Source organism: Taudactylus pleione, unplaced genomic scaffold (genome assembly GCF_031769625.1).
Source record: "Taudactylus pleione unplaced genomic scaffold, aTauple2 ptg000061l, whole genome shotgun sequence".
NCBI lineage: Eukaryota > Metazoa > Chordata > Amphibia > Anura > Myobatrachidae > Taudactylus > Taudactylus pleione.
The window spans coordinates 2,332,329-2,349,283 of record NW_028284463.1 but is presented as its reverse complement, the minus strand read 5'-3'; the positions used below and the strand labels follow the sequence as shown (position 1 = coordinate 2,349,283).

Below are 16,955 nucleotides of genomic sequence, written 5' to 3'. Positions count from 1 at the left end.
CTTCCAGGAAATCAGCAGATTCTTACCCAAAAAATAAAAATAAACAAAGTGCAAAATATCTCTGTTAAATTTCTACACAAGTGAATGGGGATACATGGGCAGTGAGTGTATTAGCCCTGGATAATCTCTATATTATTTTTTCTACATATCTATATAGCATTTAGAGTGATTACATTTTTGCTCTAGAAAGTTGTTTTAAAGTTTATGGAATAGATGCTTGAATAAGATATTTTTAGTTAATTCTTCAGTGGTTAAAGTGTTAGATAAATTAATTTACTTTATTGAAAATGTCTATAAAAATGTTGTTTCATTAATAACTGAGAGATCCATTACTCACTGTCATGTCTTATTTGTGCCCGTGCGCTCCCCTGATGATGTCATCTGTAAAGTAATCACCGAACACTCTGATCAGTCAATGCCTGAATCTCCTCCTGGCTGATAACTCCATTCTAATCCATTTTTGAAAACCTTATCTAAAAAAATACAATAAAATAGTTATTTTCCATAAATCTTTAAAAGACTAATGGATAATTACACATCCTTTTCAGAATTCCATATTGTGGCTTTTACTAATACATCAGCGTATAATTCATTTGTTTTCACTGTGTTCCTAATTTTATATCTGATGGGTCTAATAGCAAATTCTGTTATAATTACGATCATATATATGGATAAGCAGTTACACACCCCAATGTATCTGTTTCTTGGTAGTTTGTCCTTAATAGATCTTTGTTACACAACAGTCACTGTCCCTAAGCTGCTGTACATGTTACTGTCTGGGAATTACACAGTATCCTTCATACAGTGCTTTACCCAGATGTATTTTTTTGATGTATTTGGCAGCACAGAAGTTCTTGTTTTGTCCACAATGGCCTATGACCGATATGTAGCTATATGTAATCCCTTACACTATCACCGTATCTTCAACAGGAAACTTTGTGTACAACTCACGGCTGCCCTATGGGTGTCTGGTTGTTTAAATTCTATTCTTATTACATTATCAGCCTCAAATATGTCTTTCTCTTATTCATACACAATCCACCGATACTTCTGTGATACTAAATCTCTCATGGACATTGCAAGTGCCATCAAGGAGCTGTTTTTTATATCGATATATATAGAATTATTGGTATTTGGCTGCTGTCCGTTCTTCTGCAGTTTGTTGTCTTATTTAAAAATAATTAGCACCATCCTGAAGATTAAATCCAGAGATGGCAGGAGAAAAGCCTTCTCCACCTGCTCATCCCACCTCACGGTCCTCACCATATTTTATGGGACAGTTACCGCTGTCTTTATGATGCCACCCTCAGCCCACTACAGAGTCCTGGAGATGATCTTCACTGTACTATACACTGTAGTTACACCCATGTTAAACCCTCTGATATACAGTCTACAGAATAAAGATGTAAAGAGAGCAATGAAGAGATGCATTTGGTTAAAAATAAGAGAAATAATGAATTTGAATAATTAAAAATGTTCATTAATTATTATATCCTAATAGTAATAAACAACATTTTGACAAAATAAATCTTTTTCTGCTTTTATCTTTGTTCCAAAACCGAACTATCCTGCATGTAATATCTGACCATTCACTAGGATAGTGGTTCCTAAACTTTTTTTAATGGAGGCGCTCTAGAGTATCAGCATTGTTTTCAAGGCACCCCTAAGCCAAAAGTTTGTTAATGAGAAATTCAGAAAAAATTATTATTAAGTAAATTGTGCTTACCTGTCATCCTTAGGTTCAGTTATGTGGTGGACAGGTTTGTGCTTCTGTTTGTCCACATATTTACATTACATTGACTATAAATAATTTAAATTGCTGCTGGACCACCAAGCTGAGACACCCCTGCAAGTTTGGGAACCACTGCACTAGGATATAAAACAAGTACAAGTCATTATTGGATGGAGGTTTAGTTGAAAATAAAAAGTGAGATTTGCAATGAGGGGAGATTTGCTAAGGGGCAGTTATACCAAACCACATGTTCTTTAGACATTTTGATGTGAGATTTGCAAACCATGTAATTTAGTAAGGGTCAAACCGCTCATCAATACTGATTTAGATTCAATTGCAATACATAAAACCACAATGCTGGTTTTTGTATATGGAGGACATAAAACCATTCCATATATCACATGGCAGCCTACCAAAGTGTATGTCGTACTGCTGCTTATTTGTCCCCAAAAATTATGTGGTTTTATGTTTTAACAGGTAAGACAGCGGATATCGCTTGCTCTTAGAGCTATATAGAATAAAGATGTAAATAAAGCAATAAAGAGATTCATTTGGATAAAACAAAGAAAAATAATTAGTTACATTAATTGAAAATGTGCATAAGTTATTATATCCTAAATTTAATAAACAACATTTTGAGAAAATTGCTCCTTTTATCTGTCTCCAACACAGGACGATCTTGCAGTTAATATCGCAATACTTTGTTTCCAAAATGATTGTGAATGAGTTTTTTCTTTCTCAAGATACATTTTTTAGAGTTATTACACAGATTTTATATCCACATATCTTGAGAGTCAATATACTCTTAAGAAAAGGGTATTGCTTTCTCAGGAATATTATGTGTACTAGAAACAAAGTATCTAATACATAAGAAGTTTACAAAATACGAGGTAGTATTTTTTGTTAAATAGTTTCAGAAGGAACGCTCCATAATTAGTTACTACTGTATATCAAAATTTTTGTTAAGTAATTCTCTTCGGTAAGACATTCTGGGGTAAATTTACCAAAGTGAGAGTTTTTAGAAGTGGAGATGTTGCCCATAGCAACCAATCAGATTCTAGCTATTAACTTCTAGAAGGTACTATTTAAATGTTAAGTAGACTCTGATTGGTTGCTATGGGCAACATCTCCACTTCTAAAAGCTCTGAGTTTATAGTCATACAGATAGTTTTACTTGAGAGGTGGTGTTTTCCTTCTCTATTTTGTATTGATCTGTGGTTGGACTATTGTTAGTGCTCAAATATATAACAATTATATTTGTTATCTGGAAAAATTATCCAGATTGTTCTCGTTCAGTCTCTATACAAATACAAATGAATTGCACACTTGCCCAATATTAATATATCCAATGACAAAAATAGTTTACTGATAGAGTGTTATATAATATACGAGGGTTGTCCAAAAAGTAATGCCTAAATGCTCATAACTCTGAAATAATATGCAACATTTATTTGAAACTTTGTCAGTTTGTAGTTTAATATGTCTGCCATCTATTATTGTATTTTTGTTTAGGTACTCCAAGAAATACCATGGAATCCAAGATGAAACAAAGAGCCATCACTGAATTTCTGGAAAAAGAAGGCTGCAGTGCTACTGAAATCGACAGAAGACTGAAAAAAGTGTATGGTGAGCGTACAATTGACTATAGCAATGTCAGAAGGTGAATGAAGCGTTTTCAATTGAGAGAATCTTCCGTGTGCGACAAACCTCGTGGTGGCAGACCATCAACTGCAGTGACAGCATAGAACCGACACAAAGTCGATGCCATGATTCAGAAAGACCGTCGTGTGACCATCAGAGATATCAGTGATGAACTTAAATGTAGCCATGGCACTGTAGAAACACTAATCAATGATTTGGGATATCGTAAAGTATGTGCTAAATGGGTTCCAAAGCAATTAACCAGGGATCATAAGGTCCAGAGGGTGGAAGTGTGCAATTACCTTTTGACCAACTTTGAAGCCAACCCTGAGACGTTTTTGGAATATGTCATTACAGGAGATGAGACCTGGGTATTACTTTCTGACCCAAAAACAAAGGCCCAATGAAAGCAATGGAAACACACAAGTTCACCTAGGCCAAAAAAGTTTAAATCACAGCGATCCGTAACAAAGTCATGGGCACATTCTTCTGGGATTGCTGAGGTGTTATTCTCATCGATTACTTGGAACCAAACCAATCCATCAATAGTGATCAATCCATTATTACACTTAAGAAGCCGAAAGAAGCCATCCGCAAAAAAAGGTCAACAATTCCACTGTCAAATGTCATCTTACACCAGACCTCACACTTCAATGGCAACATCTGTGGTCACTGCCAAAATGGGGTGGGCAATAATGACACATCCCCCATACAGTCCTGATTTGGCCCCTTCTGACCTTCATCTGTTTGGCCCTCTCAAATACTGTCTCCGGGGTCAACATTTTGAAGACATAGAGGTTGTTAAAAATGCCATATGTTCCTGGGTCAAACACCAACCACTGGAATTTTTCCAAAGTGGATTCACAGCTTGGGTTGAGAGGTGGAGAAAATGTTTGAGGGCAGATGGTGAGTTTTTTGAGTAGAGTCATTCTGTTACTAAGACTTCAAAGTATTTTACTGCAAATTTTCAAATCTGTATCTATAATAAAATTTGAGTTGTGAGCATTTAGGCATTACTTTTTGAACAACCCTCGTATATTATGGAAAGTTGTTTTAAATGAGGACCATATTTTGGTATCCCAAGATTCTACAATGATAACACAAGATTATATAAAGATGTATTTACTCATAACAGCCCTATATAGGAATTGGTGTTTTTGCACTGCAACTGATATTTCTCAATTCTCTTTACTTAGTTCCTCATTTGTTTAGGTGCTATACACTTGTAAGTGGATAATGCGTCTTATTATTTTACTATATTGATTTTGGTGTGGCTTGGGACTACAAATTGAACACCGTAATTTTTATCTGTGTCAATATTTCTTTTACATGGAAAAAATCCAGCAATATTATTCTAGAACCTTATACATATCATTGCCTGTCTTATATTTACATTTTAGGTATGTTACCCATGTATCTATGTAGTGCAACAGGTTTATTATGTGTATCCTTTATATCTGGTATATTACTCAAATTTAGGTAGGTATAGGTTGGTAATATTAGTATTGCTGATGTAGTTTTCTCAGCAATACACATACATGTGTGTATACTGTATACATAAAGTCACTTATTTTTAAACACAAATAGAAGCTATGTTCACTGAAATCCAAGTATAAACTAGAGATGAGCGGATTTGGATCTCAGAGATCCAAACCCACCGAACTTAGGGGATCCGAGTCAGATCCAAGTCGGCTCAGGTTTTCCTGCCTGACTCTGATCTGAAAACGAGGCAAAACGTCATCATCAAGCTGTTGGATTCTCGCTGGTTTTGGATTGTATAAAAGGTCCTGCGATCGCCACCATTTTGCTAATGTGGCTATGGAGATTGAAGAGGGATGGAGCTGGGAGCTGTGCTGAGGGAGCTGGGAGCTGTGCTGTTCTGTTCTGCTGTGCATAGGGGCGGCTACTGTTGTGTCAGGGGCTGGCTGCTTATGTCCATATGTGCATACAGTAGGGACTGGCTAGGCTCCTGTTGTGTCAGGGGCTGGCTCCTTATGTCCATAGGGGGTGGGGCTGGCTGTTGTCCATATACTGGGGCTGGCTTGCTGTTGTCCTGTCCACTCCATAGGGGCTGGCTGTTGTCCATAATATCCATATATACTGGGGCTGGCTTTTGTCCTGTCCACTCCATAGGGGCTGGCTGGCTGTTGTCTGTAGGGGCTGGCTGTGCTGCTGTGGTGTCCATGGGGTGCTCTATCCATCAGGGGTGCTATTATCCCCCAGTGTGAAAAAAAACGTATTTTATTTTATTTCTGTGTGTGCGCGCCAGTTAGCCACACTTATCAGCAACGTAGGTGAGCAGGGGTGCTGTGCTACCTGTGTCTCATTTATCAAGGGGCTGTTGCCTCGTTCAGGGATGCTCTTCACTCCCAGTGTGAAAAAAATGAAATCAATTTTTTTGTGTGTGCGTGTTAGCCTGCCACACACTACCAGTGTGAAAATTAAAACTATTTTTGTATGAGCATGCTAGCCACACCACCAGTGTGAAAATAAAAACAATTTTTGGTGTGTGCGTATCAGCCACACCACCAGTGAGAAACTAAAACAAGTTTTTGTGTGTGCGTGTTAGCCACACCACCAGTGAGAAATTAAGAACAATTTTTTGTGTGTGTGTAATTGCATATTAACAACACCACCAGTTAAAACATAAAAACTATTTTTTTGTGTGTACATGTTAGCCACATTTATCAGGAACATAGGTGCACAGGGGTGATGTGTTGCCTGTGTCATTTATCAAGAGGCTGATGCCTCATTCGGGTGCTCTCCCACTCAAGTGCCCCCAAAAATTAATTCAGTCAATCAATCAATCTGTTGTTTTTTGTGTGTGTGTGTGTGTGTGCATTAGCCATGGCATCACAAAACACCTCTGCAGAGATTTACATAAACATTTTCAAAGGTGAAATTAGAGGATATGGCTTAATAAATGGAATAAAGCAGCAAAAACTGCGTTCTCTGATTATAGTATCCCTGTGAGTTTCTGGTTTTGTTGTGGACCCGGGGTGGTGATAGGAGCAGACACAGAAGCAAATTTAAATGAAAAAGTGGAGCTTTTAATAAGTGACTTGGTAGACATGGGAATGGCAAAAGAAATAGTCCAGGTATAGCACTAAAGTGCACTTGATAACTGTAGTGGAGTAAATGGGAGAATGTCCAGAAAGTGACAAGAAGGAACTGTCCAGTTTGCAGGTATGGTGAGCTGAAAACAAATGCAGGTAGAGGTGATGTAGTCCAGCTGGATGTAAGTGGAGGCAAGGTGCAGGGAGAGAGCAGGTTCAGGTACTCAGGCAGGGGAAAGGTAAATGGAGGGTGCAGGGTAAGTCCAGCAGGTTGGAGCAAGCAAGGTAACTGGCTAGGTAGCGTTTCCAAGGAGGCAGGTAAGGGACAGGTACTCTCTCTCACACTGGCAAGGAAGGAAGGCTCTGGACCTTCATAAATACCAAGTGCCGCACTATGACTGGCTGGAGAGAGCACATGACCCATCAGGATTGGACAACTGAATCACATGGCCAGAGGCAAGACGATGGCGCCCATGCCGAGCAGAACAGAAACACTGCCAGGCCTCACCAGCCCCTAGTGACAATGTTCCCGCAGAGAACCACGCGCAGCCAATGCCCCTCACCAAACACCAGCACCGCCACCAGACACCCCCAGCCACAGTGACCTCACAGGTATTACCCGTTGACCACCATGCTGAGAAACCCTGGCCACAACAGTCCCTACTCCCAGTCTCTACACTTGGCCCATCTACCTGAATTTCAGTGAGGCAGAAGGGGAACTCCATGCAACTGTACTCCAGAGTGCAGCTGCTCCTCCTGTAGCCCAGGTGAGAAGATGTGTGGGGGGTGTGGTGATGATATGGACTAAAATGGAGCTCACATCCACTAAAGTGGGCAATGATTCCCCAATCTTACAGGGAGTGCAGTAATTTATACACAACACAGGATGGGATGACGATATAGGCTTGGGTGATGATATAATCTGGGGTAATGTATACATCATCTTCTTCGCACAATATTAATTTGTCCCCACTGGAAACCACCATTACAGGTGCCTCTGTAATTTTTGCACGTAATTGATGGTAAAGGTCTTTCTTGTCAAATTTGTAGTTCATTTTGATGGGCATCATCTTTTCCACATTTTGGGGAAGTAGTCTCAGGCTGATCACTGACAAAGTTCCCGGCTGTGCTGAAAACTCTTTCTGAGTACACACTAGAAGGTGGGCAGCTCAACTAAAGCAAAAGCAGTTTTGTGTAAGGGCCACCAAATTGCTTCTATTTCCTGTCAGTAGTTATTTACATCTCTTCAGATCAGTGACCATTGGGAAGAAAAAACAATGTCTCCATCCCTTCTGGGATGAAAATCCACTCCCAGCAGCAGGCATGGCACTCAAGACACAACATAAGACTTAAACCTTAAATCTTAAATGTTGCATTCACTACTCTGTCCCGCTTGTCCACAATATCGGCTCTGGTTAAGTGGACAGTGGGTACAACAGCAGTTGGAACTGAATGTCACTAACTAACTATGTTTTTTTAATGTCCCTATACAGGTTGGGAAATGCTTTTTCGGAAGATTTGCAAAGGATTATTTAACAGTCAATTGTTTTTGGAAAGCACTCTTTCTAGTCCCCTTCTGGGATGAAAATCCACTCCTAGCCACAGAAGCAGGTGCCTGATTCTCAAGAAAGACACAACGTAAGGCCTTAAATCAGGGCTAACAACCTCGGTCCTTGAGAGCTACTAATAGTTCAGACCACCTAGCAGGTGCATAGGTGTATTCATTACTCGACACCACATTTGAAAAGATCCACAGGTGGAGTTAATTATTACAGTTGTGATTCTGTGAGGAGACCTGGAAAACATGCACTGTTGGTAGCTCTCGAGGACTAGGATTGGCTACCCCTGCCTTAAATCATAGATTTTATGCTTGTCTACATATCTGTGCTGGTTAAGTGGCACATTGAGGCCACTAACTATGTTTTTTAATGTCCCTGTACAGGTTGGGAAATGTTCAATGTGGAAGCTTTGTAAAGGGTTAGTTTACAGTCAATTGTTTTGGAAAGCAGTCTTCATGGTCCCCTTCTGGGATGAAAATCCACTCATAGCAGCAGAAGTTGGTGCAGGACTCTCAAGAAAAACACAACATAAGACCTTAAGGGGTAAATTTAATTTACTAAAGAGAGAGTTTTTAGAAGTGAGTTTTAGAAGTGATGTTGCTTGCCAACAGAAAATAATCAGATTCTAGCTATTATCTTCTAGAAAGTGATGTTAAGTAAAATCTGATTGGTTGTTATGGGCAACATCACTTCTAAAACGCACTTCTAAAAACTCTCACTTTAGTAAATTCAATTTACCCCTTAATATCTTTGTGCTGGTTAAGGGATAGTTTGGAGGCCACTAACTAACTATGTTTTTTTTAATGTCCCTGTACAGGTTGAAGAATGCTTTTTCATGTGGAGAACACTACTAGAAGTCTTCCTGGTCCCCTTCTGGGATAAGAAAATCCACTCCCAGCAGCAGGCATGGCGCTCAAGGAGTCTTCTGGGGCAAAGACTGATGTGAATGAGTTAAATATTTTATTGTAAATGCCTCCTACACATCTCCCTCATAAATTTACTTCAGAATAAAAAAATGAAATAAAATTTACTACCAAACCTTTTCTGTTCCTGCCTTCAACTACATACATACTCCAGCTCCCTCAAGCCTCTCTTGATTAATAAAAATATTTGTTTCCTGAAGTTCCATGTTGGCAGCTTAGTCAGCCAGCTAGCTTGGTACAAATTTTGGGCCTAAACTGGATGAAAACAATATAGTGAGCTGTGAGGTGGTCAAAATTGAAGAATATATATGGATTTACCCTTGGCACTGAGAAAATAGAGCGCAACGGGCCAAATACAAATAATTAACTAGCAGCTGCTACCAATTGGTTGCCACCATCTTTAACAAGAAAAATACTCAAGAAAAACCACAGCAGCACTTAGTATTCAATTTATACAATGATTGCCCACAAATGAAGAAATAACCACAGGTATATAAAAATTATATCAAAACACAATTTAATAAAATACACATAAAAAATATATATAAAAAATTAGATTAGAACAATGGTATCATATGAATATATCCTGGTACAAATTCTGCACCTACATAATCATATGTATGTGTAGTTATTACATCTGAGGCACCAATTGCATATAGTCAGTATTATGTATGTATTAAAATGTATATGAATCCCCTACTCACATAACGAGGGTATTACAGTAGATCCTAGAGTGTGCAACAAAGTATACTTATGATGATTATTTTGAGTTTCTTCAATTGGCTGCAGGTTGCAGGGAAATCCTCAGACCGTAAATAATACAGTCTCGGATAATAATTATTGCAGTCTCAGATATTAGACTTGGATACTTGTTATCAGCTGTATCAATATCAGCTGTATGTTGGGAATAGGAGCGGAGGAAATTCACATATAGCCAGTAGTATTTGTTTTTTCACTCACCTGCCAGTCTGTCTCATGGAGGACTCCTGGTAATTACTGCCTTTGTAGAATTTACAGCAAGCGCTGGGACTCTCAGTAGCTCTAGCGATCGATGCCCGGGTAGCAGCTGCACGTGATACACACCAGCCAGTTGTGATCGCGGCAAGCGGGCTTACCTCAGAATAGGACTATATTCCAAAGTGGGAAGGATTGATTGCAATACGAGAGTCACTCTCATTGGCGAGGAGTGCCTTTCCACATAGAGCTGCAGGATGCTCCAATGTGCCACAGCTACAGAGATGTAGAGTATTCTTGCTCTGATGCCGCAACCATATAGCAGTAGATGCCACAGGATACCACTGGACTTCTTTGGACTTCCTAATGCATTTCTTCGCACCTGGCGATTTCATCAGAGGTGTGTCCTAATTACTCATCTTTGCGATGTACCTTTATATCCCAGTGAGTGTGGATTTTAAAAGGATAATTACATATAGTAATGATAATTGGTTTGTAATCCATGTGTTGGAATAGAGACTCCTTTTCCTCTTATATAGAAAAGTTGGTTACTCGCCAAAGTACCACATATAGCATACAGATAAATACATAAATATTTTAATATAAAAACAAACTTTGATAGCCACTACATTGTAATTCGTATGGCACTATAGAAATCTAATAGTACATCAGTTACATGTACATATAACCGTGATTTTAGCTCTTATTCGTACACTAGATGGAACACAACCCAAATAGATTGCATTCCATCTGTGTATGCACATACGCATTCATATATACACATGTGTACATGTATATATATGCCCCGATAGGATTCTGCCCCAATGGATAATTATTATCCGAGGTGGTCAAAATTGACTGGAAATTAGTGGCAATAAATGTTATTGTGGTTAATAATACTTTAGGAACAAGGCCCATTTTATGTGATTTTAGCTGTTTTTATGATTTTTTAAGAAAAAATCCAGATCTAAAACCAAAACCGAAAAACAAAACACAGAGGTGAGGTTTTGGCAAAACCAATTCAGATCCAAAACCAGGGTAAATCTAGATCCAAAACCCAAACCAAAACACGGGGGTCGGCGCATATGTCTAGTATAAATATAGCAGATGTTTAATATTATATACCAATATTCATTACTTCCATAGAAATTAGATGTATACTTGATTTATATCCTTTATCTATCTGTATCTGTTCATGCACACATATGGTAGGTATTCAGTGTTGCGTCCACATATATATCCTCTAATATTGTTATTTTCAAGGCCAAAGCTTTAATAACTGTGTGAAAAAGATGTGAATTATTCAATAACTTTAAAACCAGTGAGAGTCTAGTGTAGGACAGAGGCACAATACGTGGGATAGAGGCACAAGGATTAGAAGCTGTGTGTCTCACAATTGAATCCCCTCACAGATAGCAAATGTTAAAGGACTAAACTCTCAGAATAAGTGTAGACTTGCACAGTACACAGTTCACTAACATAGGACGGATATAGTGGCCTCACAGGAAACACATTTTAATGCAGAGAGCCCCCCTGTCCTTAGGAACAATTGGTACCCGATAGATTACTTTGCTAACTGCCCTTTTAAACGCAATGGCGTTACTATATTATTTGTTTACATATGTCAGTGGCAGATAAAAGTGGGCAATATCTTATTTTGGTAGGTCAATTGGAAGATAAATGGGTGACTTTTGTATCAGTTCATGCTCCTAATACCAACCAAGTACCATTTCTTAGGAAAATTTGTTTAGCTATTCAAAAAAACAAATGAGGTTCTTTATTATTGTTAGTTGATTTTAATTTGGTTTTGATCCTAAATTGAATAAATCACGTCAGTCCCCTAATACTTCCTCCTCTCTTAGCTCTAATCTTCCAATCTCTTTCCCTGTTAGCAGAATTTGATTTATATGATGTTTGGAGGATATTGAATCTCTCTGGACTGGATTATATTTATTTTTCCCTGTACACAACTCACATATAGATCTCTTATTGAGAGATAAACGGACATTACAATACTCCCAGTCCCTGGATATTTTACCTATTGCGTGGTCTGACCACGCTCCATTATTGTGGGAATGGAACTTGTTTAGTCAGTACTTGCCTCCTCGCCCTTGGAGACTCTCTCCTCACCTTCTAGATCCCACCACTAAACAACATATAGCAGATAGCATAAAGCCTTATGTGGAATCTAATGTTCCTTCTGATACCTCCAATTTTATATTTTGGTGTGCCCTTCAGGCTGTTGTATGGGGCTTTGCTATGCAAGCAGTTGCTAGACTCAAACGTCAGAATATCCAACTGAAGGGGGATTTAGAGGCTAAACTTAGTTACCTGGAAAACTGCAAAAGTTACATCTCTCCAAAGAATTGCGTAAAGAATTGTCTGCTATTAGAAGTCAGCTTCAAGAACTACTTATGGCTCATACTCAGGCCACATTAAATAAGCTACGCCAAAAGTTTTATTTGTTAGGTAATTGCGCTGGGAGACTCTTAGCCCGTAAACTCCAAACACAACAAGCCAGACATAGACTTAAGCAAAGTTTTACCCTGCAGGTTCTAATTTAGCTAACCCATCTGATATTGCCAATTTATTTGCAAATTCATATTCTCAATTATATAACTTGTCCTCTTATTCTTATATTCCCCAACCCTCATCTTCTACTATTGCTTCTATTCTGTCTGCCATTGGACTACCTTCTCTAACAAATGATCAATTATTGGAATTAAATGCCCCATGGTCCCAATTGGAAGTGGAAGCGGTAATTTGCTCGCTTTCACATGGGAAAGCTCCTGGCCCTGACGGATTTATTATTGATTTTTATGTGACCTTTTTCTGACTATTTAGCCACTATAGTGATGTTGGTGTTTACTGTTGTCTCTGATGTAGGCTCGTGTCTTAAGGATGTTAGAGGCTCAGGTCATCACTTTGCCCAAACCAAAAAATGACCCTGCCTTTTGCCCAAATGACCGCACTGTTGCTCTCCTAAATGGCAATCTGAAATGACATGCTAAATTGATAGCGAATCATCTTTCTCCTCTGCTCCCCTCCCTAATTCATTCTGATCAAGTAGGTTTTTCAGAATGACAGGTCTCAGATAACACCTGTAAAGTATTAAACTTTATCGAATATATTAATATTTCTAAATCTGGATTGCTTGTGCTCTCCCTCGATGCTGAAAAAGCATTTGACCGCCTAAGGACCGGAATCAGTGAGACGTGAAAAGTCGGAAAGGTTTCGCCTGTCCAACTTTCCGCCACCTTTGCCTGTTTCAGACGCGAAAACTTATCGCGCGAGCCCATGCTTTTCGACCTATTCAATTCCTAAACAGGTGAAAACAGAGAGCGCCAAATGCGGAACAGGCGTAAAGTACTGTCAGAATTGGGGAAATCAGTCTGCACCCCCCAAAAAGATGCACTAACACTTGGGATCAATGTAGATGTGTACCAATAGCCTTAATAAAACTGTTTGGGGTAATTAAGTTATTTAAAACCCTTGGCCCTGATTCAGACCCACTCGCGAGCGGCTGTCCGCTCGCAAGTGGGTCGATGGTGTGCACTGAGCATGCGCACGACGGAGGGAGCTCCGTCGTGCGCATGCGCCAGACACGACGAGCGAAGGAAAGTCCTTCGCTCGTTGTGTCTGATCAAAGGGGGCGTGCTGTCGATGTTGATTGACAGCACACCCCCTTTGGTGGGTGTGCCGGGGGCGTGCCTCCCTGACGGGGCGTTCCTAAGGGAACGCCTACCGTCAGAAGCCGGCCCACTGACATCACTAGTGATGTCAGTGGGAGTGATTTTGGCTCTGATAGAGCCAAAATCACTCCAGGGCCTTGCGGTTGAGAAACTCAACCGCAGGCTTCTGTACGCAGTTTCGATGGTCGCGATGGTTACGACCATCGCGGCCATCAAACTGCACGCTCGTATAGGCTGTGGGTGGTGATCCACAGCTATACGAGCGTACAGGAGGACGCTCCATAGTTATGGAGGCCGGCCCTCATTCAGAGCGTGCGCTCTGCTCAGAGCGTACGGCTCTGAATGAGGGCCCTTGTTTTTACCGTCTTTGTAAAAGTGGTGAAGAATGACATTAAGCAGGGTTTTTTTTGAGAAAATAAGTAGTCCTGTCAAATTTGGGGTACTTGAAAAATGGGTGCATATTTTAAAGTCTCTAATGTGTTTTAAAAAACGTGAATAATCCACCTGCAACATGCACCTGCAATCCTAAAAACACCTGACCCATCCTGGCAGACCCCAAAGAAGTCTATTTCGCTAGTTTTTATGTTTGTCCTCCCACTTTGAACTTTTTCATCCCCAAAATGAAAGTACTTTTTCTGGGTGTTCTTAAGTTTTGGGGTTTTTTTTGCACAATTGTCCTTTGGGGGGCTGTCCTATGGGTTCTGAGTTGTTTCCCAACATTTGTAGCCCAAAATAAAGATTTTGCACTTCTTCTCACCTGCTATGCATAGGAGATACTCGCCTATTACATTGCATTGACTTTCCGTGTACGACAAATCCACCTAGAATTGAATTTGGAGATAAGTTCCAAACAGGTGAAAAGCCGCAGTAGGTGAAACTTTTTTGCGGATTACGGCTTTTCGCCTCTAATTGAATATGGCCCTATGTTGGTTGTATATGCAGGCAGTCCAATCCAGATTTGGGTTCGTGAAACATATTCTAATATCTATTTTTGCCTTTTATAGCTCTTGATCAACATGGGATTTTAGCAATGGCTTTTTGTTGGACACATTCCCTATTTCTAATGGAACACGGCAAGGGTGTCTCCTGTCCCCCTTGATATCTGTTTTAGCTTTTGAGCTCCTTGCTGCTACACTATGGGCAGATGCCACTTTCCCTGGAGTGAAGGTGGGAGATAGTCACATAAGCTTTGCCTTTTTGTGGAGGATGTCCTCCTTTTTATTACAGACCCCTTGCATTGGGAGCTTATCAGCCGGATGGCTAATACCATGGACCAGGACAGGGCTGCAACTAGGGGGGGGGGCTGGATGTGTGCGTGTACCGGGTGCCGGATTAATCAGGTGCTGATGTCCGGTTCTGAAATTATGGGAGGGGGCGGGCGGCATGAGCGCCCTCCGTGGCAACCAAACCTGCTATACACATCCCCGCAGGGCCAGCGCAAACCATTCAGCAGTTCCTGCACTGCAGGGAGGTGCCAGACTGGAGAGGCACTCTCCCTGCAGCTGCTGCTGAGTCCATTGATGCTGCTGCAGGCTGCCGCTGCATCTGCCAAGCTGTATTACATGCACTGGCAGCCTGCTGCAGAGAAGTGCGGCTGATCCTGCCTGAGAGGCTCTTTGCATAACTACCCCCTCCTTTCCTTCCTCCCCTCTGCTTCCCACTCCTCCACCTGACTGGTGACCACTCCTCAGTTGGAAGCAGGGGAAGCCTGGCTGGAAGGGCCTTGACATTAGGCACATATCGGTGGGAGTTGGAGTGCCAGTGACTGCAGAGGTGCTGTGTGGATAATGGGTGGCAGCCAGACAGCAGGACTCCAGAGAAGATGTGGCCAGCTGCATCCGGTGGCTCTCAGTGCACCGGTAAAGAAAGGATAATGGAGGTAAGTCTCCTGGCAAGGGTGGAGGGGTTCTAAGTTTGTCCAGGAAGGGGGAGGGGGGTTCTTAGTGCTCAGTAAGGTGGAGAGGGTGGGGGGGCTAAGTGTGCCCAGTAATGGAAGGGGAGGGAGGTGCTAAATGTGGCCATTGAGAGAGGGGATGCTATGTGTGACCATATGAAAGGGGTAAGTGTACCCAGGGGCTAAGTTTGCCTAGTAAGAGAAGTGAGGGGTACTGTGTGGTCACTAAATGAGGGGTGGCTATGTGTGCCCAGTAAAATGAGGATGATTGTTAAGTGTGCTCTCTAAGGGAAGGTGTCAAGTGAGCCCAATAAGGTGGGAGGCACTTGTCTCAGTCCTGTTGCTGTCTCCCTGTCCTGGACCTCTCACCTCTGTTCTACCCTGCTCTCTTTGTTCTGTCACCTCTGTCCTGTCCCCTATTTCCTGCCTTGTCACTTCTGTCCTGGTCCTGTCACCTCTGTCCTGTCCCTGTCACCTCTGCCCTGGCTCCATGGAGAGGACCCTGATATCATCAGTGAGTGTCCAACATCTTTCCTCATTATCCAAGTGGGCATAGAGGGGGAATATAACCTTGTGGCGAACGTAGCTAACCATGCCCGCGAGGGGACAACTTTCTACTTAGGTGGCATTAATGGGCATGGAACTGCACTTCTGCCATCACTCACTTCAAGGTCCCTAGCATGAAGGGAATATATGCTCAACCCTGTCTCTATCCCCTCTTTCCTGGTCTTGTCACTTATTTCCTGTCCCTGATACCCCTTTCTGCTGTCCCGTCAGTTCTGTCTTGGCCCTTCACCTCTATCCTGGAACCTCTATCCATGTCCCTGTCACTCTTATCTCCTGTCCCCACTGTTCTGTCTTAGCCCTTTCACTCGTGTTCCCTTTTTCCTTTCCATGTGACCTCTATCCTGGCCCCTCTATCCAGGTCCCTGTCACTTCTGTCCTGGCCCTGGCCCCTTCGTCCTGTCTCTGTCACCATTTTCCTGTCCCTGTCACCTTTATACTTTCCCTGTCAGCTCTGTCCTGGTTCTGTCAAAGCTGTCCTGGCATTGTCACATCTACCTTGGTCCTATCATCTCTATCCTGTTCATGTCCACTTTGTGTAGTCCCCGTCACCTCTATCCTATATATATATATAAATATATATATATATATTAGGTATGTGCGCTGGACCATTTTTGCCAGATTTGAGCTTGGATTTGTTTCTAATTTATCGTCCGGCTTTGGATTTGGATTTGGATTTGCCAAACTGCGGTGACTGGCTTTGGATTTGGATTCGTTTTTTTATAAAAATTGACAAAAAAAGTTAAAATCACATAAATTGTTTTTTTTTTCTTCCTAGAGTATTACTGACCTTGAAAACATTAATTTCCAGTCAATTTAGGCCACCTCACAGCTTATAGTATTGTTTTCACCATTATTGGCCAAAGGTTAAAGTGAACTGACTTATTACTAAGCGACAAAGTGTGGATTTATTGCTGTGCAGATTTCACCAGCAGCTGAC

The 16,955-nt window shown here is 41.0% G+C and overlaps 1 protein-coding gene across 1 annotated transcript; it reads left to right on the top strand.

Annotated features, from left to right (window-relative positions):
• Nucleotides 1-523: 523 nt before the first annotated feature.
• LOC148534947 (olfactory receptor 1G1-like) lies at nt 524-1,471 on the top strand. The gene has a single exon (XM_088464830.1). The coding sequence runs from the start codon at nt 524-526 to the stop codon at nt 1,469-1,471; it is 948 nt and encodes a 315-aa protein (XP_088320956.1).
• Nucleotides 1,472-16,955: the final 15,484 nt, after the last annotated feature.